The 23,926-nt window shown below is 45.3% G+C and overlaps 1 protein-coding gene and 1 long non-coding RNA gene across 5 annotated transcripts in view; one reads left to right on the top strand and one right to left on the bottom strand.

Annotated features, from left to right (window-relative positions):
* The window catches only part of LOC119872199, a 31,186-nt gene extending 8,043 nt beyond the window's left edge, over nucleotides 1–23,143 (top strand). Inside the window, exons 1-4 of one of the 4 annotated variants that reach the window (XR_005360913.1) lie at nucleotides 9,356–9,658; nucleotides 10,532–10,749; nucleotides 11,496–11,586; nucleotides 21,188–23,143. This is a non-coding gene — a long non-coding RNA (uncharacterized LOC119872199). Of the gene's footprint in view, nucleotides 1–9,355; nucleotides 9,659–10,531; nucleotides 10,750–11,495; nucleotides 11,587–20,683 lie in introns of those variants that run through there. The other 3 variants (XR_005360914.1, XR_005360911.1, XR_005360912.1) reach the window with 3 other exon arrangements.
* Nucleotides 9,991–23,926, bottom strand: part of LOC111096475 — a 143,805-nt gene continuing 129,869 nt past the window's right edge. Inside the window, exons 61-67 of the mRNA XM_038540358.1 lie at nucleotides 22,913–23,097; nucleotides 21,182–21,387; nucleotides 20,867–21,044; nucleotides 20,145–20,254; nucleotides 19,816–19,929; nucleotides 19,518–19,659; nucleotides 9,991–11,086 (exon numbers count right to left, since the gene is read on the bottom strand). Coding sequence (XP_038396286.1) covers nucleotides 11,082–11,086; nucleotides 19,518–19,659; nucleotides 19,816–19,929; nucleotides 20,145–20,254; nucleotides 20,867–21,044; nucleotides 21,182–21,387; nucleotides 22,913–23,097 — 940 coding nt within the window. The 3' untranslated portion in view covers nucleotides 9,991–11,081. The remainder of the gene's footprint in view (nucleotides 11,087–19,517; nucleotides 19,660–19,815; nucleotides 19,930–20,144; nucleotides 20,255–20,866; nucleotides 21,045–21,181; nucleotides 21,388–22,912; nucleotides 23,098–23,926) is intronic.

Raw genomic sequence — 23,926 nt, 5'->3', positions numbered from 1 at the left:
AAGGATTGTGGAGACTTGTCCTGCTCAGGACAGCCTGACTCCCAGTTACCATGAGATGAGACTGGGTCCTGGGCCTCCCAGGAATTTTTAGTACAGATGCATGTGTATAAGAGGCCCTAGCCCTTTGGCACTGGCCACTCTTGTTCCTAATAATTCCACAGTTGTGTGAAACGGACCCACTCTTGTGTCAGTGGGATGCTAATCCTTAAACTAGTCAAGCTGTGTAAGGCTCCTTTAGGAAGTGGCTTCACTAGAGCCAGGGATGAGATTCTCCATTTGGAGGGGCTCTGAGGCTGGCTACCCCCTTGCTTTATGAAAACTTTGACCTGTTCCAGGCACCTGAGAAGCTAGGAATTAGTGGCTCTGGAGCAGAACAAGGTACATAACTTATGGGGCCCAGCATAAAATGAAAAGGCGGGGTCCCTGGATCAAACACTATTATGATTCAAGATGGTGGGACACCTGTGTGGCTCAGCAGTTGAGCATCGGCCTTCGGCTCAGGGCATGATTCCGGGATTGGGTCCTACATCGGGCTCCTTGTGGGGAGCCGGCCTCTCCCTCTGCCTGTGTCTCTGCCTCTCTGTGTGTGTGTGTGTCTCTCATGAATAAATAAAATCTTTAAAAAAAAAATTCAAGATGGTGACAGGGCATGCAGGCAGGTGTAGGGGTGCTGCTGAGCACAGGGCCCTAACTCTGCAATGTGCATGCCTACAAAGCCAGCTCTGATCTGGAGAGCGAGTACAGGGTGGGCAGCTGGTCTGGGCACACAGATGGGTTTGTTCACCCCACCATCTTTCCTGGGCCCACTGAGACTCATGAAACGAGGGGGGCTTTCCCTAGTCTAAGCTGAGAGGCTGGCTGAGTGTGATGTGCAGTAACCAAAAGGTGGGGGCAGGGCTCCAGACAACCTCTTTTCTTTAGGATAGAAGGTCCCTGAGCGTGGACACCTGACCTAATCATCTGTCACAGGGCTCAAAGCAAAACCCAGAAGACCGGACAATGATGCATTAAAATTGCCATTCCCCAGGTCAATGTTTTTCCAAAACCACCTGTGCTTTTGGGCTATACATCTTTTGTTACTTGTGTCAGAGAAAACTGACTGAATTGATGAACTTCAAAAGCAAATCCATCCCTGCCAAGAGATCCTATTACATGTGAGCATGGAAGGATAACCCGAAATGTGATATTTGCTCCTTGTTTTCCTTGCCTTTGGCCCACAGCCCGGGCATTCCTGCAAACGCTTTGCCCACGGCCAACCTTGGCTTCCACTGTTTCTAATGAATTCAGCTGTCATGCTTATTGCTGTTCCCATTAATGGAATGTCTTTCATCCTCAAGCTGCTTTTAAGATTTTTCTCCTTTTCTTTGATTTCCATTAGTTTATGATGTGCCCAGGTGTGCTCGTCTTTGTGTTAATCCTGTTTGGGTTTTACCGAGCTTCTTGGATCTGTGGATTGATATCTTTCATCAACTTTGATTAATTACTGGCTATTATCCTAAGATACTCCTCTGACCTATTCTCTCTCTCTCCTCCTTGTGAGACTCCAGTTGTGCGTATATCAGACAACTTGTCCTGCAGATCTCAGATGTGTGTTTTCTTCCCCCACCCTCTTCCATTTCATTTTTATTTTTTGTTTCTGTGCTTCAGTTTGGATAGCTACCATTGGCCTGTCTTCAACTTCACCGATTCCTGTCTTGGGCTATGTTCAGTCTGTGGTTAAATTCCTCTGATAGATTTTTTCATTTCAGATGTTTGTATTTTTCCATTCTAAAACTTCTATTTGGTTCTTTCATAAAGTTTCCATTTCTCTCTTAAATTTCCATCTCTTTATCCATCGTCTCATTTTACCTCTGAATTCTTTAAACTATTTTCAAGTCTTTGTCTACCTATTCCAGCATCTGGGTCATGTGTGCATCTGTTTTAATTAACTGCATTTTCCTCTTTCACACAGCTAGTAATTCTGGATTATATTGTTGAACACTGTGGGTGACATGTTGTAAAGATTCTGGATTAAATTATCTTCCTCTAAAAACTGTTGAGTTTTGTTCTTGCGGACCGTTAAATTGACTAACTGATCACCTTGAACATATCAAGGCTTGGTTTCAGCTTTAGTATGGGTATATTTCAGGTTCCCTCTTCCCCTCTCCCAAGTAGTAGTATATAACCCTACTCCTAAGGTGTGCTTCACACTCTTAAGGCCTGGATTTTTGGCGGTGTCAACTGAATGCCTCACATGATTAATCAGAATCTTTCCTCCTTGGGTTGGAATTGTATGACCTCTAATATTTCTTTTTATTTATTTATTTATTTTTCTTTTTTTTAAAAAAGATATTTATTTATTTATTTATTCATGAGAGACACTAGAGACAGAGAGAGGCAGAGACACAGGCAGATGGAGAAGCAGGCTCCGTGCAGGGAGCCCGACGTGGGACTCAATCCCAGGTCCCCAGGATTAGGTCCTGGGCTGAAGGCGGTGCTAAACTGCTGAGCCACCCGGGCTGCAGCACCCGGGCCACCTCTAATATTTCTGTGCAGTTTACTTATCCCCCACCCCTCCCCACACATCCAAGCAGTTTCCCAGTGGACCTCAGAGTCTCATTCTGCACATACAGTCTCATTCTGCAGCTTAGGATTTGGCCAAGGATCTGAGGTGAACCTCTTTGCGCATTGCTGAGGCTCCTTCTATGTGGCTCCTCCTCCTCCTGTGCTTGCCCTGCAAGTCTCAGATGCCTTAGCATCCTTGAACTCTGATCTTTGTTATCTTCAGTTAACAAGACCCACTGCTCTCTGTTCAGGCTATGTAGCCATGCTCAGTGTCCATTCTTTTTCTCCCTTCCAAAGAAGGCATTGGTGAACATGGACTTCATCTCAAGTACTCCTCTTAAAAACTGCAGCTCTGTGCTGTGCTTGCAGGACTCATTGTCCTGCAAATGAGTATCTAATGTATTATGCTTAGTTTCAGAGTTGTGTATGACGAGAGGTAGCAATCCACTGAGGCTGGCTTGCAGATTTTAAAACTTTTTATTAGATCATAAAGTGTGTGTGTGTGTGTGTGTGTGTGTGTGTATGTATATTCTATATTTCTGGGGTTTGAGTCTTGCTTAGAAAGGACTTTTCCTACCAAGAGATGGTTAAAAGTTTCTTTGGGTTTTCTCCTAGTACTTTTACAGTTTCATTTTTTATGTTTAAATCTCTGACTCATCCATAATTCATTCTGATGGAAGAAAAAGGTAGAGGGGTCTAAGAGTGTTTTCCCCAGATGCTACCAAGTTGTTTTTTTTCTTAAGATTTTATTTATTTTATTCATGAGAGACACAGGCAGAGGGAGAAGTAGGCTCCATGCAGGGAGCCTGACATGGGACTTGATCCTGAGTCTCTGGGATCACGACCTGAGCCAAAGGCAGATGCTTAACTGCTGTGCCACCCAGGCATCCTGCTACTAAGTTGTTCTAATACCAATAACTAAAGAGTACTTCCCTCCACTGATTTGAACTGAAGTCTTTCATTATATGTTAAATTCTTGAATGTATTATGTGTATTTTTGACTTCTGTCCCATTGATATGTTTTATGTATGTTTCTATACACATATTTGTAGGTATGAAATTGTTTTAATTAGTATAGGATCATAATCTGTTTTAGTATCTAATAGTGTTAGTTGTTTATTCTTACTTTCAGAAAGTTCCTGGTTATTGTTGTTGTTTTTAAAAATTTCATGAACTTTAGAATCAGCTCATCTAGTTGAAAAATTATGTGTGGGCGCACACACAGAGACATGTATTTCCCTGTGGGGTATTTTTATTGAGATCATATTTACATGTTAAATTTAAGGAGTTGCTTTTTTAGTGGCTTTATTTTTATACATTGAAAATCACCCATTGTAAGTGTACACTTTGGTAATGTTTAGTGAATTTATAGAGTTGTGCGGCCATGACTACAGTCCAGTTTTAGAACACTGCTGTCACCCCAAGAAGAGCACCTGTGCCCTTTACTGTCACCCCCTGTTCTTACCACCAGCCCCAGGCAGACACTGTCCCACTTTCTGTCTTGGCCAATTTTCCTTTTCTGGACATTTCATGTAAATGCAGGCCATACAACCTGTGGTCCTCAGCATCTGGCTTCTTTCACTCAGTATGTTTTTGAGATCTTTCTCCCTTGTAGCAGGTACCAGTACTTCCTTTAACTGCTGAGCAGCCTTCCATAGTATGGACACACCACAGCTTGTCTGTCTGTTCAGCAGTTGGTGGGCACTTGTGCACGAGTCTGTGTGAGCTCATGTCTTCATCTCTCTTAGGTAGCAACCTAGGAGAATTGCTGAACCATATGGCAAATGGGTGTCTAACTTTTTAAGGCCAACCTGTCTTCTTCCAGAGTGACCACGTCATCTCACACCTCCACCAGCACGTGTGAGGGCTCCCATTCTGTATCCTCCCCAACACTCAATATTGACAGTTACACCTCTCTAGTGTTGAGTTTTTCTAGATAAGAACATATGCAGTATGGCTTTCTTTACATCTGAAGTCTTTTATATCTTCCAGGGGCTTTAAAAAGATTTCTCCATCTGGATTGTATACATTTTAGCACATTTGCTTCTGGAAGGTGTTTTGTTTTGTTTTTTTGGAGTGGGGGTGTGGTTGTAAATGGGATATTTTCTTTTGTTAACTTTTCCAACTGCTTACTGTTTGTACACAGGAAGGCTAGGTATTTGGGGATGTTACTCCGATATCCCTTAGTGATCTCTTACAGTCTGCTACATTTTTCCATTGCTTCTCTTGGACTCTCCAGAATAAACACAGTTCTTTCTCTTCTTTCTTTCTCCTCAAATTTCCTTTTTTCCCCTTAACTACTTTCATCAGCTAGGATCTTCCAAACAAAATAGTAGTGATAGGGGGCATTCTTTAGTTCCAGAGTCTCATGGAAACTTCCCTTGCTTCCAACCATTACAAATGATGCTGATTTTTTGGCTTGATGGACGTCTGAGTCTGTGATTCTGTCCTGTTAAGAAAGCATCCTCCTTTCTAATTGATAAGAGATTTTGTTATAGGGCAGCTCCAGTGGTGCAGCGGTTTAGTGCCACCTGCAGCCCGGGGTGTGGTCCTGGAGACCCGGGATCGAGTCCCGCATCGGGCTCCTTGCATGGAGCCTGCTTCTCCCTCTGCCTGCCTCTCTCTCTCTCTCTCTCTGTCTCTCATGAATTAAAAACAAAACAAAAAAAATCTTTAAAAAAGAGATTTTGTTATAATGGTAAATTTTGTCAAATACCTTTCAGCATCTATGAAGAGCATGATTTATCTCCTTTAATACATTAAAGTAAAAGGTGTCCTTGTCCTACAAGGCTGGTTCTGGTGATTTCTCCCTTTAATGATCATGGTGGATTTTATTTGCTTATATTTTATTTGGGATTTTTGCACTGATTTTTATGTAAGCAAAGTTGGTCTGTGGTTTTCCTTTGCTGTAATTGTTGGCTTTCGATATCCTTGTCCCCATATGGAATTTAGAAGTGTTTCTTCCTCCTCTAGCCTTCCCCCAACCCCATCGGTTTATTTATTTATTATTTTTTAAAGATTTTTATTTATTTTTTATTAATGAGAGATGCAGAGAGAAAGAGGCAGAGAGAGAGAAGCAGGCTCCATGCAGGGAGCCTGACACTGGGGTTTCCAGGATCAGGCCCTGGGCTGAAGGCAGACGCTAAACCACTGAGCTACCCAGGTGTCCCTACCCCATGGGTTTAAATGGCATTGGAATTAGCATTCCTAAAGGCTTGGTTGACTTCACCTGGGAAAGAACCCATGCCTGAGGTCTACCCTTCCTCTCAGATCATGACGGCCTGGGGGAAATAGTGGCATCACTAGAACAACCTCAAGTTTCTTCTGGTATAGATATTTTATCTTTTTGGCATGCTGGGGGGGGGGAAAGTTTTCCTCTACCTTTCAAAGATTCTTCTGACTGGTCTGAGTTAAATTGACGTGAGACAGACTAACAAGAGAAAACTCAATTAATTTTATATATATGGGAATCCCACACACACATGAGAGGTTCAAAGACAAAGGAAAAATGAGGTCTATATGCTGTCCTGAGCTAAGAGATGGGATAGGGGTCTGGGGCTTCAAAGAGGGAAGAGGGCATTCTCAGAGCAATAGGGAGACCGGATGTTTGGTGATAAGATGTTTGCCCTGCCATACAGATGGATCACTCAGATAAACCTTTATCTATGGTAATAACTCTTATCCTGGGAGAGACCCCACCATTTAGATTGTCTAGACTGTTAAGGGAGGGGCAAAATTCTCTTGAGGTTGCAGGGTTTCAACTGCCTTCAGCTCAAAATAGCCCATGTGCCAAAGTTGCACATTTTGGGGATACTTGTCCTGAGCTTCTTCAGGTTCTTCATACTCCCCTTCGTCCCCCAAAATATGTTTCCTCTAGGTTTTCAAGTTTTCTTGCATAGACTGTGGCCCCAGCAACCCCCTTCTTGTCTTGATTAGCTTAAACCCCCTTCCCCACCACCAAATAAAACAAGTCTTAAAGTGACTTCAGTCTAATACTTTTTCTATTAATTAATTTTTGAGAACTTTTACATTCAGGAAACATTACATTCTTCCAAGTTGTTCTTGGAGGAATAGGCCAAGATATACATCATCTCCCAGAGCGCCTGGGGCAGCAAGAAGTCACCAAAAATTGTCCTTTGCATTCAGCAGTCTAGGGTCAACTAAGGGCTCAGCTCTTCTCCTGAGGGTAGACCTGCTGGTCAGAGTGCTTCACTGTGACCTCACTTCTACCCCTCCCCTGTCTTTTTTTTTTAAGATTTTATTTATTTATTCATGAGAAACACACAGGCAGAGACACAGGCAGAGGGAAAAGCAGGCTCCCTGTGGGGATCCTGATGCAGGACTTGATCCCAGGACCCCGGGATCATGACTTGGGCTGAAGGCAGATGCTCTACCACTGAGCCACCCAGACGCCCCTTCTTCCCAGTCTTTAAAAAATAACCAAGAACCGAGGTTAGGTAATAAAAGTTCACATGGGTTTCCCCAAGATGTGTGTTGACTGGGTCAGTTTCCTCCTTACTTTACACAATGGTCAAACATAAGCAGTTTTCCCTCGGCCCCTTTTGTTGTAAAACTCAGGCTTCACTCAAACCATCTCATGGAGTGTAGATTGGTTTTAAAAAAATACATTTATACTTGCTCACTATATGTTTTAATTTGCCCATAATCCCCCTGTACATGGCAAGAATGGGACTGATAGAGGTGAAGAGTAGCAAAACATGCTGCTTGAAAATATGCCCCGTAGGGATAAGCATTTGATGCAGAGGCAACTGAGAAGAAGCAGACACAGGAACAGGTCCTTCTGTGCTTTCCCTATTTGCCCAGGAGCAGGACTAAAGGTATCTCCTCCCCTCCCTGCCAGGAAGGGCACAGGGTAATTCCTGGAGACAACTCTAGTCCCTTATGAGCACCAGAGGCATCTGCAGTAACAAGCTCTGCTAAAGACTGGTCCTTAACCACTCTTAGTTCCTCCGTATATTTGCCTTCCCTTCAGTGTTCTGCCTCTAGGAGCTCAAAGTTCTCTGACTTTTCACTAAAAAATGTGTTCTTTTGTTAACACACTCTCTACACACACACACATTTTTTATTTCTCATGTGAGTGCTCCTATGTGCATGCTTGATGAGTATGCTAGTAAACTTCTGTTTTCTTCTTGCCAATCTGTCTCTGGTCAGCACAATTTATAGGGGCCCCAGCCACAGAACCCAAGATGGGTAGAGCAAATGATTTTTTTTTTCCTCCCCTACAGAAGCTTCCTCCAAGAAATGACTTGCATGTTATTCTCCCTCAAGATGAAAAGCAGTCTCAAGTAGGAAGGGGTTACCTGCCCCCTCCCTCCTCTTCCTCACCGCCCCCCCCCCCCCCTGTTTCCACCTTCCTCCTCTCCCTCTAGGCTTTTGTCCCTATAAGCACATACCACTCATGGCTACCCCCACCCGTCTGATTTCAGAAACAAAAAATTTCTTAGAGCCTGTGTCTCCTCCCTGTTATTTTTTTCTACTATAGTAAAATGCCTAGAACAAAAATTTACCATTTTTTTGAGTGTCTGATTCAGTGGCATCAGATACATTCAGATGTTGTACAACCCACCTCACTATTTTCCCTGAGACTCTATACTCATTAAACACAGTCTCTGTTCTCTCCTTTCCTTTTAATTTTTAAAAATCTCTGGGACAAATAGCATCATACCAATTATAAAAGGCATCTTTATTTTTTTAAGTTTATTTTTCTTTCTAAATAAAATTTGTTTTAAATAGGCTCCACACTGGCCTTGAACAACCCATGACACTGAGATCAGGACCCGAGCTGAAACCAAGAGTCAGAAGCCTAACCAACGGAACCACCCAGGCGCCCCCAAAAGGAATTTTTAAAAGAAAAAAATCACCTACAGGGTGATCACTCTTCCTTATGAGCTGTTTCCATTTTCCTATGTCCCCTACCAGTTTTTGTCAATATATAGTCCTTCTTAGTGCAGCTTTTTGCAGTCTTCTGCTTTACTTGGAGGAGTATAATCTTTTTTTCTCATGTTAATATATTGCCTCATGTTGGACTTCTTGACAAATGAGTTCGAGATAGTGTATCAAATTAATAGACCACAACTTTAAAAAATCATTTCCCTGTTAGCGGTCTGTGATTTTTCATCATTTTGACTAATGAAGTTATTTTGAAATTCTTGGGAATCATTCCTATTCCCCTCCCTCCCTAGTTTTGGATAAAGTCCCAGGAGTGAGGCTTATTATGTCAAAGAAATGAATGGTTTTAAAAAGATGGAGGAGACCCACTAGCGAGGTATTAACTGAAACTGCCAGTGACGGAATTTGAGGGCTTCAGTTTTGCCCACGGCCTCACCAATTCTGGGTATTATTACTTAAATACCTACTCTGCAGCATAATAAAATCACCGTTATGTTTCATTTAGTTAGTAAAATTACATTTTCTGCCTCATGTTTACTCCTTAGCTGTTATTTCTGCTCTTTTGCTCGTTCTATCCTTTACCAAATGACTCCACAGAGACTGGATTTCTAAAAACTTTATTTGCACCTGCTCTTTATATGCTGTAGACATGCCTGTAGGTATTTTTAATGGAATCACCCCCAGCCACATCCATTTTTCTTTAAATTCTGCGCATGTGCATGCACACCCAGCCACACACCCCAAATTGCAAAGTGTTGGTTTTTGTCATATCTGCCTTGAGAAAGGAGAACTGCACTTCCCCCTTGGGGTCTGGGCGCGTGCCCAGCCTACCGCCCTTTTCCTGGTAAGTGCTTGGCTGGGGACAGAGTGTGGGAGGCAGGTTGTGAACCCTCTTCTATTTTCTGTCTGGACCGGAAATCACAGATCCTTTGAGCAGATCTAAATACTGAGGTCACGTGGTTATAACCCATGGGCGTGTCAGACTCTGAACTGCTCAGCCTACCCCCGCCCCCTTCCCACATTCCAGTAATTTTACTTTACACTGTGAACAGTCTCCTTACTTCCTCTTCCTCCTCGGCTGGTTTCCTTGCAAGCAAGGCCTAGCATAGCACCTCTGATGGTTGGGGGTGCCTTCCTGATCACATGTGACACAGCTCATTGGGGATTTTAATGTGGACTAGGAGAAAATGAATAAGCACTACAGGTATGGATGGGGACAAGGCTAACATGCACTTGACTCTCAGTGTCAATGGTAGACTATATGGCGCCCAGCTCTTGCAAACCTAGGAGGTGGTGACTGATGCTGGAAGCCTTGAGGGTCCAAAGGGCCCAGATCAGTGCCAGCAGACTGCCAGTCTGCTGGTTGGATTACCTTGTGTAAGTCTGCTGGGCTCTCTGAGCCTGCCTCTTCCATCACACGGGGGCATGCATTCCTCACTGGGCTATTCTAAGGTCTGAGAAAAGATCAAACATCTTTCAAAGAGCGGTGTCTGGACTCTGGGATCTTTTGGTTGTAACCCATGACGCTATGGCAAGTGCTCAACAAATCAGAACACCCCTCCTCCTCCCCCTTCCCTCCAGTGTGTGGGAATGTGCTAGATGGGCCCCAGGCATGCCTTCTTCAAGAAACTCTCACACTCTCTAGAGTTCCTTCTTTGAAACTTTATTGAGCATCTGCCGTGTGCTGGGGATTTCTGTGTGGGGAGGCCAGGGCAACTGAATCTGGCATCCGACCTTCTGGTTGCCCCATCCCTCCTGTCTGACACTTTGCTCTGTGCTCTGGAATCTGGACCTTAGGACTCTGTGTACAGAGGGCTTGAGGGAGCCTCCTACTGGTGGGCAGATTTCACGGGCACCCAAGCCTCTCCCATCTTTCCAGTGGATGGTTGGTCCCATCAATCCAATGGACGTGTTAAGGGAATCCACCATATATGTATTTTTCAGACAAAATTTCAAAGGATCGGTCTGCCTTCCTAAAGAAAGGCTGTATCCTTGGGGCCTGAGTGCCCCTAGCACGTGTCTGTGGAAACCAGCCCCTCAAAAAGGAGGCCTTCTCAAATGTCCCCCAAACATTCAGTTCCAGGGTCAGCATCTGCCCCAAAGAGGACACTCTCCCACCAGGCTTATGATGAAGAGATTTGGGACCATGAGTCTGCCTCAAGGAGTCTCGTGCCTTAAGGGAGATGCTGCAGAAGGCCAGGGAAGCCAGTCCCACACCGGGAAGACCCCATGGCAGCCCAGGCTCACACAGTGGAGGCCTCAGATGCAGCAGCTGAGCAAGAAAAAATATCTTGGGTAAGAATAGTTGCTGGAATGGAGTTCCCTCTTCTGAGGTGGGCCCAGCGGGCCAGGCTGTCTCCTAAAGAGCAGTGCAGGTGTCGAGGAGGAAGGGAGAGAATCATCCAGACCAGTTGTGAACTTTATTATCCCTAGAAGTATTTTGAAATCCTTGAGTCTAAGCCCTCATTTGCTATAGCAATTGTGATCTCTGAACCTCCTGCCATTTCATGCTGGCGGTTCTGTCCCAGCCAAGAATAAGAATCCAGGTCTTGCTGAGGAGCTGGGATTGATGGGAGAGGAGGAAGGAGTCTGAAATCATTGGCAGTCTGGTGCTGGCTTGGGGAGACTCAAACTGTAAAGAGAAGAGAAGGCTGTGCTGTGTACCCAGAAGACAGGGGCCCTCTGTTTGCAGCTGCAGCAGTGTCCGGCCCAGTGTGGCCCTTATTAAAAGGACCTCTCCCCCTTTGGACAAGAGCAGCAGGTATGGTCAGGTGGTTCCCTACACCTGTCAGCAGAGAACCAAGACATGACACCCCACCCCCACCCCGGAGTTCCCAGCCTAGGGGGAGGGCTGAGCCCCAGCACCAGAGGCTTTGGGAGCATGGGGGATGCACCTAACCCAAAGTGGGTTGTTTAGGGAGTCATGCCTCAGCTGACTCCTGGAGGATAAAGAGAGGGTATCCAGGTCATGAAAGCAGCAGGGACATTTGGATGGATCTAGAATATTTGGTGACCTCTGGGTGGTTTCCCTCCACTTTCAGAGCAATCCAGCCTCCTCTGCCCCTCCGGAATCCCTGGCTCACGCTGGAGTGTGGATCTCTGCACCCGCCCTAGGCAAGCCATCATTGGTAGGTGAGTTTTTAAAGTTTTTCTTTCAGATCTCTTCTACTTCGTGTTTTTTTTTTTTTTTTTTTTTTTTTTTTTTTTTTTTTTACTGGTCTAAGTGGGGATGGGGTTGTGAATAGAGTGTGCAGTAGAAGCAGAGACACTGTATCTTTTTATCTGGCTGCTGACCTCAGAGGGCTTCTGACGTGTCACCACCCAACTGTGGTGTTAAAGGCTAGATACCAAACCCCTAAGGGAGGTCCCACCTATCCGTCCTTTGTTATTTTTGAAAATAAAATAGGAACATTAAAGAATTCTATTCAGTGCCTTTTCTGTCCTCCGCAGAGAGATTCCACTTGTGGTTCTTTTCCAGATAGGCTCTACTTCCAAGCTGCCAGTCAAAGTTTACAGTCCGTGTCAGATAAACCCAGTCGTGAATGAATTCCTGCGTGTTTGTGTCTGTCTGTGCTGGTTCTTACCCTGAGAATTCTGTCTCTGTGCTCATTTTGTATAGTTACATTGCTTATAAGTACAGTGTTTATTGTCATATCACCACGTCTAGCATGGAGTTGGTGCTCCACAGACATTCTTTAGTTTAAAAAATGTTAATTGCTGTGGATAAGGGCACAGGGCACTGTTAGTATGTTCACAGTGTTGTACAGCCATCACCACCATCCACCTCCAGAACTTTTTTTTTTCATCTTGCAAAACTGAAACTCTGTCCCAGTTATGCAACAACCCCCTTTACCCACATCCCCCCTTCCACCAGCCATGGAGACTTTGTCTCCGTGATTTTGACCCCTCTAGCTGCCTCCTGCAAGTGGAATCATACCACATCGGTCTCTTTGTGACTGGCTTCTTTCATTTAGCATAATATGCTTAGCGTCATATGTGGCAAGTGTCAGAATGTCTTTCCTTTTTAAGCATAATGTTGCATCATAGGTATCACATATTTGCTTATCCATTCATGGGCATTTGGATCGCTTATACCTTTTAGCTATTGTGAAATAGCGCTGCTACGAATGGGGAGGTGCAAATATCTGGGTCTGTACTTTCAATTCCTTTGGGTATATACACAGAAGTGGAATTGCTGGATGATATGGTCCTATGTTTAATTTTTTGAGGGACCATCATAATGTTTTTCATAGTGGCTATGTCATTTTCCTTTTTTTTTTATTTCTACCAAGAGTGCACAAGAGTCCAATTTCTCCACATCCTTGCTAACATTTATTTCCTAATTTTTTTAATAGTAAACATCCTAATGGATATGAGGTGATATGTCATTGTGGTTTTGATTCACATTTCCCTGACGATGAATGATATTGAGCATCTTCTCCTATGCTTGTCAGCTGTCTGGATGTCGTCTTTGGAGAAATGTCTCTTTGGGTCTTTCGACCATTTTTTCTAACGGTTTTAGATTTATTTTTAGTAATCTCTACCCCCTGCCCCCAATTGGGGCTCAAACTCATGACCCTGAGATCAAGAGTCCCATGTTCCTCTGACTGAGCCAGCCAGGTGCCCCTCTTTTGACCATTTCTTAATGAAGTTGTTTTGCTGATAGTAAGTTTGCAGTTCTTCTTTATATATTTGGGATATTTACCCCTTATCAGATAAAATTTGCAAATATTTTCTCCCATTTCACAGGTTGCCTTTAATACTCCGTTGATTGTGTCATCTTGTGCACAGAAGTTTTTAATTCTGATGAAGTCCAATTTGTCTTCTTTAGTTGCCTATGCCTTTGGTGCCCTATCCAAGGACTCTGCCAAACCTAGTGTTGTGAAGCTTTCCCCCTGTTTTAAGGGTTTTATAGTTTGTTTTTATATTTAGGCATTTGATGCATTTGAGCAAGTATTTGTATGTGATGTAAAGTAAGGGTCCAACTTCATCCTTTTGGGTATAGATACCTGTTCCCTGCACCCCACCCCACCTCCCCACTATTTGATGGAAAATATTGTGCTTTGTCCATTAAATGGTCTTGACACTCTTGTCAAAAATCACAAGGTTTTACTTCTGGGCTCTCTATTCTATTCCACTGGTCTGTATATATATCTTTGTGGCAGCACCATACTGTTTTTATTACTGTAGCTTTGTTATGAGTTTGAAACCAGGAAGTATAAGACCTCTAACTTTCTTTTTCAAGATTGCTTTGGCTATCATATTCCATACGATTTTTTTTTTTTAATTCTGTAAAAGACTATTGGGATTTTGATGGGCAGGGCTTCTTTAAATCCCTAGATCACTGAGTAGTATTGACACCTTAATGATGTTAAGTATTCCAATCCATTAACATGGGATATTTTTTCCATTTATTTGTATCTTCTTTAATTTTCAGTGATGTTTTATAATTTTCAGTGTATAAGTCTTTCAGCCCCTTGGTTAAGTTTATTCTCAAGTATTTTATTAATTTTAATACTATGGAAAATGGAATTATTTTCTTAACTTCCTTTTGTTTTAGTGTATAGAAGTGCAACCAATTTTTGTGTTGATTTTGTATTCTGCAACTTGGCCAAATTTATTAGTTCTAATACAGTGTAATCTCTAGGGATTTCTGCAGGCACATAGGAGATTATATATATATTTATAAAATATATATACATACTTATATGTGCATATATAAAAAATGATCATTTTTGTCTGAGAACATACATAACATCTTCCTTTCCAAATGGGATGCCTTTTTTTTTCTTGCCTAATTGCTGTGGCTAGCATTCCTAATACTATATTAAAGAGAAGAAACCAATATAAACATCCTGTTCTTATCCCTGATCTCAGAGTAAAAGCTTTCAGTCTTTTGCCATCAGATATGTTCTCTCTGGGCTTGTCATGTAAGCATTTTATTAGTTGAAGTTTCCTTCTAGTCTCCGTTCGTGGAGTGTTTTTATCATGAAAGGGTATCAAATTTTTGTTCAAATGTTTTTTTCTTTTTTTGCATCAACATAGGCAAGCATGTAGTTTTTGTCCTTCATTCTGTTAATGTGGTATATTCTATCAAATAATTTTTCTATCTTGACCGATCCTTGCGTTTCAGGAATAAATCCCACTTGGTTGTGGTGTATAGTCCTAATACACTCTTGAATTCTCTTTGCTAGTTTTCCTTTCTTTCTTTCTTCCTTCCTTCCTTCCTTCCTTCCTTCCTTCCTTCCTTCCTTCCTTCCTTCCTCTCTCTCTTTTTTTCTTTCTTTCTTTCTTTCTTTCTTTCTTTCTTTCTTTCTTTCTTTCTTTCTTTCTTTCTTTTCTTTCTTTCTTTTCTTTCTTCTTTCTTCTTTTCTGTTCTCTTAGGATTTTGTATCTATATTCATCAGGAATATTGGTCTGTAGTTTCTGTTTCTTGAAGTGTCTTTATCTGGCTTTGGTATAGAGGGAATGGTAGCCTCATATAGTGGATTTAGACATGTTCCCTCTTCAAGCTTTTGTAAGAGTTTGAGGAGGATTGCTTTTAATTTCTTTAAATGCTTTGTAGAATTCATTAGCGAAGCCATCTGGTCCTAGGATTTTTTTTTTCCTTTATGAGGAGGTTTTTAGTTACTATTTCAATCTTCTTGCTAGTTATGGGTCTGTTCAGATTTCTATTTTTTCATGATTCAGTCCTGGCAAGTTTATGTTTCTAGGAATTTATCCATTTCATTTAGGTTGTTCAATTTGTCATACAATTGTTCGTAGTACTCCTAAAATCCTTTTTATTTTTGTCAAAATTGGCTGCAATGTCCTCCATTTCTGATTTTAATGAATACTTTTTTTTAAATTAGCCAATCTAGTTAAAGTTTTGTCAGTTTTTATTGATCTTTTAAAAATTTTGCTGACTTTTCTTTATTCTTTATTTCATTTATCTCTGAATCTTTATGATTTCCTTCTGCTAGTTGTGGGTTCAGCTTGGTTTTTTTGTTTTTTTGGGGGTGGTGTTCCTTAAGGCATAAAGGTAGGTTGTTGATTTGAGATATTTTTTTCATGTAAGTATTTACAGGAAAAGAACGTAAATTTCCTTCCTGGCATTGCTTTCTCTAAATCCCAAGGTTTTGGCATGTTGTTTAATTTTGAACAATTTTTTATTTTTCCAATTTTCCACCTATTATTGATTTCTGGTTGCATGTTTCTAGGAATTTCTTTCCATTGTGATTGGAAAAGATAGTTGGTATGATCTTAGCTTCCAAAATTTATTGACTTATTTTGTGGTGGGGTGCCTGGGTGGCTCAGTTGGTTAAGCATCTGCCTTCAGCTTAACTGAAGGTCATGATCTCAGGGTATATATCTCCTGCTGTTGTTGGGTGGAGTGTTGTGTGTATGTTAGGTACAATTGATTTGTAGTGTTGCTCAAATTCTCTTTTCCTTTAGTGATCTTCTGTCTGGTTATTCTATCCATGGTTAAAAGTGGGTGGGTCATGAAGGGTTTAAGGTCTCAATATAGAACATCTTTTTCTCCCTTCAATTCTGTCCATGTTTGTTTCAGATATTTAGAAGCTCTGACATCTGGTGCACATATGCTTACAATTGTTAGATCTTGGTGAATTGACCCTTTTATCATTATGTAATGTCCTTTACCTTGTAAAATTTTTTTTCTTAAATTCTATTTGTCTGATATCAACATAACCACCCCTGCTCTCTTTGGTTATTATTTGTATAGAAGATCTTTTTCCATACTTTGGCTTTCGACCTATGTGTGTCCTCAGATCTAAGTGAGTCTCTTGGGTGCCTGGGTGGCTCAGGTCATGATCCTGGGGTCCTGGGATTGAGCCCCTTATCAGGCTCCTTGCTCAAGCAGGGAGTCTGCTTCTCCCTCTCCATCTGCTGCTCCCCCTGCTTGTGTTCTCTCTCTCTGTCAAATAAATAGAAAAAAATCTTAAAAAAATAATTACAGATTTATAGAAAGTTCAAGGATAGCAAGTATAGAGGGTTCCTGTGTATCTTTTATTCAGTATTTTTAATGGTCACATCTTCCATAATTTTTTTTTAAATTTTTTTTTAATTTTTATTTATGATAGTCACAGAGAGAGAGAGTGAGAGGCAGAGGGAGAAGCAGGCTCCATGCACCGGGAGCCCGACGTGGGATTCGATCCCGGGTCTCCAGGATCGCGCCCTGGGCCAAAGGCAGGCGCCAAACCGCTGCACCACCCAGGGATCCCCATCTTCCATAATTATTAGTACAATATCAAAACCCTAAAATTGACGTTGGTAGAATGCATGTATATAATTCTGACATTTCATCACAGGTGTAGATTCATGTTACTACCACCACCACAAACATCTCCCTTGTGCTACCTCTTGGTGGCAGCCACAAGCATCCAGCAGATGCTAATTTATTCTCCATCTTTATAACTGGTCATTTTGAGAAAGTTATATAAATAAAATCTTCTATGACCTTCTGAGTTTGGCTTCCTTTTTTTTCTTTTTAACCCCTCAGCATAATGCTTTTGAGATTCATCCAAGTTGTTGCCTGTAGAAATAGTGTGTTCCTTTTTTATTTTTTTATTTTTTAATTTATTTATGATAGGCACACAGTGAGAGAGAGAGAGAGGCAGAGACACAGGCAGAGTGAGAAGCAGGCTCCATGCACCGGGAGCCCGATGTGGGATTCGATCCCGGGTCTCCGGGATCGCGCCCTGGGCCAAAGGCAGGCGCCAAACCGCTGTGCCACCCAGGGATCCCATGTGTTCCTTTTTTAATGCTGAGTAGGATCCCAGGGTATAGGCACATAACAAAATTTAATTGTGCACCAAAGGTAGGCTCTTTTGGTTGTTTCAAGTTCTGGGCTATTATAAATAACAGTGCTATGAATAACTATGTACAGGCTTTTGCATGAAACATGTGTTTTAATTTGTCTGGGATAAATGTCTAGGAACACAATTGCCAGATCATATGTTAAGTGTATACTTAGCTTTTTTTCCAGACTGACTGTACCATTTTACATTTTCCCACCAGAATACATGCTCCACAATTTTGCCAGTATTTGGTGTCATGGTTATTTTTTAAATTATTCTGATAGATTTGTGGTGTTCTCGTTTCTCTAATGGCTAATACTGTTGAACATTTTTTTGTGTGTGCCACTCATATGTTCCTTTAAGTGAAATGTCTCTTTTTTCCCATTTTCCATTTAGATTGTTTTTTTTTTAACTGTTAAGTTTTAGTTTATATATCCTAGATAGGAGTCCTTTGTCAGATATGTGGTTTATAAGTATTTCCTTTGTCTTTCCATTCTCTTAACAAGGTCTTTCACAGAACAAAAAAATTCTAATCTTGATGAAATCTATTTTTTGGTGTGCTTCACTAACTTCACTAAGCTTTGCCTGATGTCTTTTAGAAGTACATTTTAGCCTATAGATTCAGTTGATTGGATGGCTATGAGATTCTTTAGGTTAAATATTCTTAGAACCATCTGAACAGATCATATTTAACCTCTGAAATTTATCAGTAACATTTTCAGATAGCTTTTTGAAATCTCTACTAGATCTGTAGTTTTGACTTCTTGTTCATTTCTTCCTATTTCATTAATTTCTCTTTAATTTCTCTCTTCTGCTTCCCCTGGTTTCACACTGAGGACCAGCCAACACTTTCTGTCATGAATTGAATAGTAAACACACTAGGCTTTGCAGCCAGATCTGCAGTTGCTGTTGCAAAAATACTCTGCTGTTGGAGCACAAAAGCAGCCACAGATGGCGTGTAACTAAATGTGTGTGGCTCTGTTCCTTTAGTGTGTGTCCATCAGTAGGAAAGCTATTTTCAGATCGCTTGGTGCTAAAAATTTGTTTCATCTTTAACCTTAAATCATAGTTGAGCTGGGCATAAAATTTACTGTCTTCCCTCCTTGCTGGTGGGAGAAGAGTTGTCTGTCTTTGAAAGATCACTTATTTTCCACCCTGATATGTCTTAATAAAGGTTTATTGACAGTATTTAGGATACCTTGTGCTTCTGGAACCTGAGGAGTTCCTCTTTATTTTCTCATTCTGAAATTTCTATGAGACTCTTATGTCTTCCAGTTAGTGAATTTTTTCTTGTGTTGATTCTGTTTTAAAATATTTATTTTCAGAGAGAGAGCTCGAGTGGAGGTGAGAGGGAGAAAACCTTAAGCAGACTCCCTGGGATCATGACCTGAGTTGAAATCGAGAGTTGGACACTTACAGATTGGGGGCATCTGGGTGATTTAGTGGGTTAAGTTTTAAATTTCAGTGACTATGTATATTTAATCTCAAATTCTAGCCTCTGAAGGTCTTACCAGATGGGAAAGAGTCTTTCTTTGACTAGGCTCTACTCGGGCTCCGTGGAAATCTGTGAGGCCCTGGCTTTCCGGGGCTCCATCTCTCCATTAGCCAGGTTTAGCAGGAATGATGTTAGGTCAGTTGAGCCAGAATAACTGGTCACCTTGCCATCCAACAGGGTTCCTCTGCTCAGTCTGGCCTGCCTCCAACTAGATCCCTGGCAGTTCCATTTAGCCAGGACTCCATCATCTGTGATGGTTCCTCTTAGCAACCTTCCATCCACAGACCACCACCCTGTTCCTTGGCTCTCAGTCTGCACTTTTCCCTGTTGTATTCAGAGTTGAGCCCGATCCCACAGCCAAACCACAGTGGTCCCTATACCACTATAGGAACCCTGTGCATACAGCCTGCCTTACCATTCTTCTACAAGTGTCATGTACAAATAATTGTTCCTTTAACAAGGAGTCCTACCCCGGGAGCCCCGGAAGAGCAGGTTGTAAATTTTTGGGAGGTGAGTTTATGGTTGCCTGAGCTATTGTCTCCTGTGTCAGATGACTCCAGGGTCACTAGACTTGGCTTGGACAGTGGGGAGTCTTCAGGCTTCTTTTTCTCTCAATAAGTACTCCTTTGCACATAACTTTGTTTTGACTCTTAGCTCCTGCCAGGCGGACAGATACTCCATTGTCCTACAATGAGCTAAGAGAAAGGAACTAGTTTTCCCTTTGGGAGGGAAAGCACGGGTCAGCTGGATTGACGGCTGGGGCAGCTTACCACACTGTGGAGGAGGGTCCAGGGGCACGAAGCCCCGGGCACACAAGTGGATGTAAGTGGCTGCCAGGTTACAGGCAGAGTGGAGCTCCTGGGTGCCACAGGTGTCCTGGTTGCACAGGCCAAGGAAGGGTGTGGGGTCCACCTGCAATCCAGCATCCACAGTCATGGTTCTGGCCCACTGTACCATTGGGGGTAGCACAGAGGAGGAGGGCCAGAGGCAAGGTGGGGGAAACTTTTGGTCCTTTGGTCTACCTGTTGCATGGCCTCTGTTGGGTTCCAGCCCCAGCCTCACACTCACCACTCTGAAGCAGTTCCCCAGGCAGGAATGAGGGTCCTGGAAGAAGGCCCAGCAGGTGAGGCTCTGGGCTGGGCACTCCTGAGGTTTCTCCATGGCCCTGCAGTCACCACCTACCTAGTGAGACAAATCTAAGACTCAGGTCTTCACCTGGACCTCTTTCATCTTGGGCAGCTAGAGCAGGTGCATCAGCCTCTGGAGGGGATGTCCACCCCCTGGGCCTGAGAAGTTGGCTCCAGAGTATGTATGCCCTGAGCCAGTCTCTGCACCCAGCTACCACTCCCTGGTGATGCACAAACCCTAAGAGAGGAAGGGCTGGCAAACCAGCTCACCTGCCAGGCGAGGGTGAGCTCCTCCAGGCTCTGGGCCACTTTGCCATCTGGCAGCATCCACTCATTGGCTGCCTCATTGTCATTGGTACCTAGAAGGCCAGCAGACACACCTGTGGGGAAAGGGGCTGTGTGAGAGCCAGGGGTGATGAACCCTCCGTGCCTATTCCTGTGCCACCATCTGGGCTCTAACCCTTCATTAGAGGGAGAAGAGAAAGGGGAAAGGAAGGGCAGAAAGCATTTGTGCCCCTCCCTGGGCCCTCCCACTGACTGCAAGCCCCAGCCTTGAGTGGCCTGGGCCGGTGGGAGAGTTGTTCATTAACCTCAGTCAGGTCATCCACTCTGGGAACAACAGGGGGATGAGAGGAGGAGGAGACTGTGGTATTACAGCAGGAGAAACAAGGCCAATGGGCACAGAGCAGTATCTGCCCATCTGCCTTTAGGAACTGTTGCAGCACTGGCATTATCTAGCAGGGAGAGATGGCCTCTGACCATCTAGCTATTTTGAGCCCTTTGGACTCTGCTTCTTTATGCTGGCTCAGGTTGCAAGCCCCAAGGAGCAGCAGCAGCCTGAGGGAGTCCCTGGAAATCCCGCCCCCAGCCTCTTGAGGACCCCGAGAGTGCCATTCATTGGGAATCTTCTGGCCTCAACCCTGGAAGCTGGCTGTGGTCTCAGCAAAGCCAACTCCACTGGCTCGGAGGCTGCCAACTAGGCCCAGACCCACCATGGAGCCAGAGGCCCAGAGTCAGGCTGCAGAGGCCAGTTCGCACATCATAGGTGACTGAGATGCCGTCCTCACTGGTCAGTTCGATCTTGGGAATGTCCCCCCTTGTCTTAGCAGGTGGCAGATCCAGGTGCGGACAGATCTCCGTAGGCAGGGAGGAGTCGTACAGCTTGTAGGTCTGTGGGTCAGACATGGGCTGAGCAGGACAAGGGGTGGGCAACATGGCACACCAGGTGGGAAGGGCCTGGGGCCCAGAACATGGGTGTGTGGATATGACAGGAGGCAGGAAAGCAGCCTCCCCTCTCGCATGCTCACCTTTAGGTTTGGGTAGAGGACCAGGGTCGTGTGGTTCAGCTCCACGGACAGGGATGTGAGTCCTGAAGGGGCCCGGTTCAGCGTCAGCGAGAACGTGTTGTGGGCGAAGTCCTTGGCCAGCAGCAGACTGCCACAGTGGCCACCAAGACTCCACACCTGGCCATCGAAGGTTACCACATGCCTGTCCCCGGCCACCACAGCATGGTCTGGGAAGAAGAAATCCCTAAGGCAAGTGAGATGGGTCCCTCTGCCCAGGGGGGCTCTAGGGTGTCCTCTTGGGCAGCCCACATGCAGGAGGTCTACCCCCAGCTCTTCTCCCCTCAGCACCCAGAAGTAAGCTGTCTACAGCCAAGTCGACAATACACAGAAACAAAAGGCTGATACACTTGTGAATCTTGAAAAGGTTCTGTTGGGTGAAAAGCCATCACAAAAAGTCACGTGTTACATGATCCCATTTGTACGAACTGTCCAGAGTAGGCAAATCCACAGAGCCAGGAAGTAGACTGGTGGGAGCTGAGGACTGAGGATGACAGCTAAGGGGCAAAGGTCAGCTTCTGAGGTAATGAAAATGCTCTAAAATTGACTCTGGTGATGGAATGTGCACCTCTCTGAATATTTTCAGAGCCACTGAATTATATGCTTAAAATAAATGGTGTGGTATGTGAATTATGTGTCCAGGAAGCTATTGAAAAATAATCACTGTGGAAAAAAAATGCACAAAACTATGGCCCAGGGCTGCATCCAACACAAGGAAGGTACCATGGGGGCCTGGCTCTGCCCTCTTCAAGGTGGGCAGAAGATGGTCTGAGAAGGAGCAGTGTGACCCGCCAGGCCAGTACTGCTGCTGAGCAGTGGCTTGGGGCGGCATCTGGCTGGGCCAGAGTGGGGGAGCACTACTGGACACCTACCAGGCCCAGGAGCTGCTGGCCCGCCCAGCCTCACACGGAGGGTCCTGTACACCCCTTCATGAGCAATCAGAGCTGAAGGTCACACGTGTATGGAAGTCCAAGACCGGCTGCTCCTACCTCTCCGTGCTGTCTAGCAGAGGAAGTAACCCTGACCCTAGGAGGGCTACTGCTTGTCCTGAGCCTCTGCCTTCCCATGGGGATGATTATGAAAACCACACCGATGCACCAGGCCCACCCGGCCCTGGGTGCCACACCTGCCCCCGGACTTGAGATGTGCCCCAGCATCGAGGATTTCAGCTCACAAACTGCCTGTGCCTGGCACCCAAAGGAGTGAGCCCGGTTGCCACCTCCACTTGACAGAAGGGAAACCGAGTCCCAGAGAGGTGGGAAGACTCGCCCAGGCCACACTGGGGCCTGAGCTAGATGCCAGCTCCCCAGGGGCCCCAAGCCTCCAGAGCTGCATCCGGTCCTGGCACAGCCGGTGGTGGCCGGCCCGGCCAGACCAAGAGTCTGGACTCAATTAGTGGCCTTCCGGCCCCAACTGGAGGTCTGCCTTCTGCGGCTCCAGCCCAGTCCAGGGGGAGGGAGTTGGCCCCGAGCCGCTTGGCGCACTTCTGTGCGGGGCCCCACGCTCGGGCTTGCCTCTTCTGGATGAAAGCCCGGATCGGCAGCCTGGCCCTAGTCCAGTATTGACCTTGGGAAGTCCACTAAGCTCTGGGCCGGGCCGTACCATGCTGGGGCTCCGAGTGTCGCCCAGGGCCTGTCCATCTGCCCCGTCCCACAGGACAGGGGCCTTCCCGGGAGGAGGTGGCCCGGGACTCACAGTCATGGGGGCTCTCCAGCAGGAGACGCTGCAGCCGGTAGTACTCGGCCAGCACGCGGGTCCCGTACAGCTCGCGGAGGGGCCGCAGCAGCTTCTCCTCCACCAGGTGGCCGGTCACCCGGGCCATGGTCAGGGGCTCGTCCCCCGCAGGCAGCAGCGGCAGTGTCACCATCACAGAGCAGTTTCTGGAGGAAACGAGGGGAGGAGTTGGAGACCCTGGCCTGTGTTTGCTCCAGGAAGGAGGAGGAGGACAGTGCGGGCTGGCGGGGGAGGCTTGGGGCAGACGCAACTGTCCCCTTGGCAGGACACTGATGCCTGAGCCCCTGCCTGGGCTGGGAACGGACGTGCTGCCCCCAGGGCCTGGGCTCAGCTGGGGCACCTCTGTGTGGACCCCAAGGGCTGGGCAGGCCCACGGGGGCGCTCCTTGAGGAGGGGTGGAGAGCCAAAAGGGCCTGGGGAATCCCACAGGCGAGGGAGGACCCTGTCTCAGGGTGGAAAACGGGGAGGAGGTCAGGTTGACCGTGTGGGGTCTGAAGGAGCCGAGAGGTCTCAGCACACATCGGGGTTGGAGGTGGACGAGGAATACGTCCTGCCCTGGACTGTGGGTGGAGGCTGGTGCAGGGGCCCGGGTGGGAGGGCATTTACCTTCCCCCAGGAGGCCCGGGAAGCTGTCGCAAAGGCCTGCCTGCTACCTGCATCCCTTGTGACCCTTGGGCAAGAGCGTCACCCGAGGCGCAGAGCCCTGAGCCAGGGTTGCCCAAGTCGGGGCTAGATTCAAGCACAAGCACTGCCCTGGGCCGGATGCTCTGTGAGGCTGCTGGCCGTGGCCACTGCCCCTTCTAAGCACCCCCGGGCTGACGGGGCCCCTGCCTGTGAGAGGGATGCATCACGTGCCCGAGCCCCCAGGGCTGTCACTGAGGCTGGCTCTGCAGCTCCCTCCAGACCAGTCGCCTCTCTGACAACAGCCAGACTGTGTACAGCCCAGGCCTCAGAATATCAACTGCCTTCTAGCCA

This window comes from Canis lupus, chromosome 6 (genome assembly GCF_011100685.1).
Source record: "Canis lupus familiaris isolate Mischka breed German Shepherd chromosome 6, alternate assembly UU_Cfam_GSD_1.0, whole genome shotgun sequence".
Classification (NCBI taxonomy): Eukaryota; Metazoa; Chordata; class Mammalia; order Carnivora; family Canidae; genus Canis; species Canis lupus.
The sequence above is the reverse complement of the archived record's forward strand: the minus strand, read 5'-3'. Positions and strand labels throughout refer to the sequence as shown.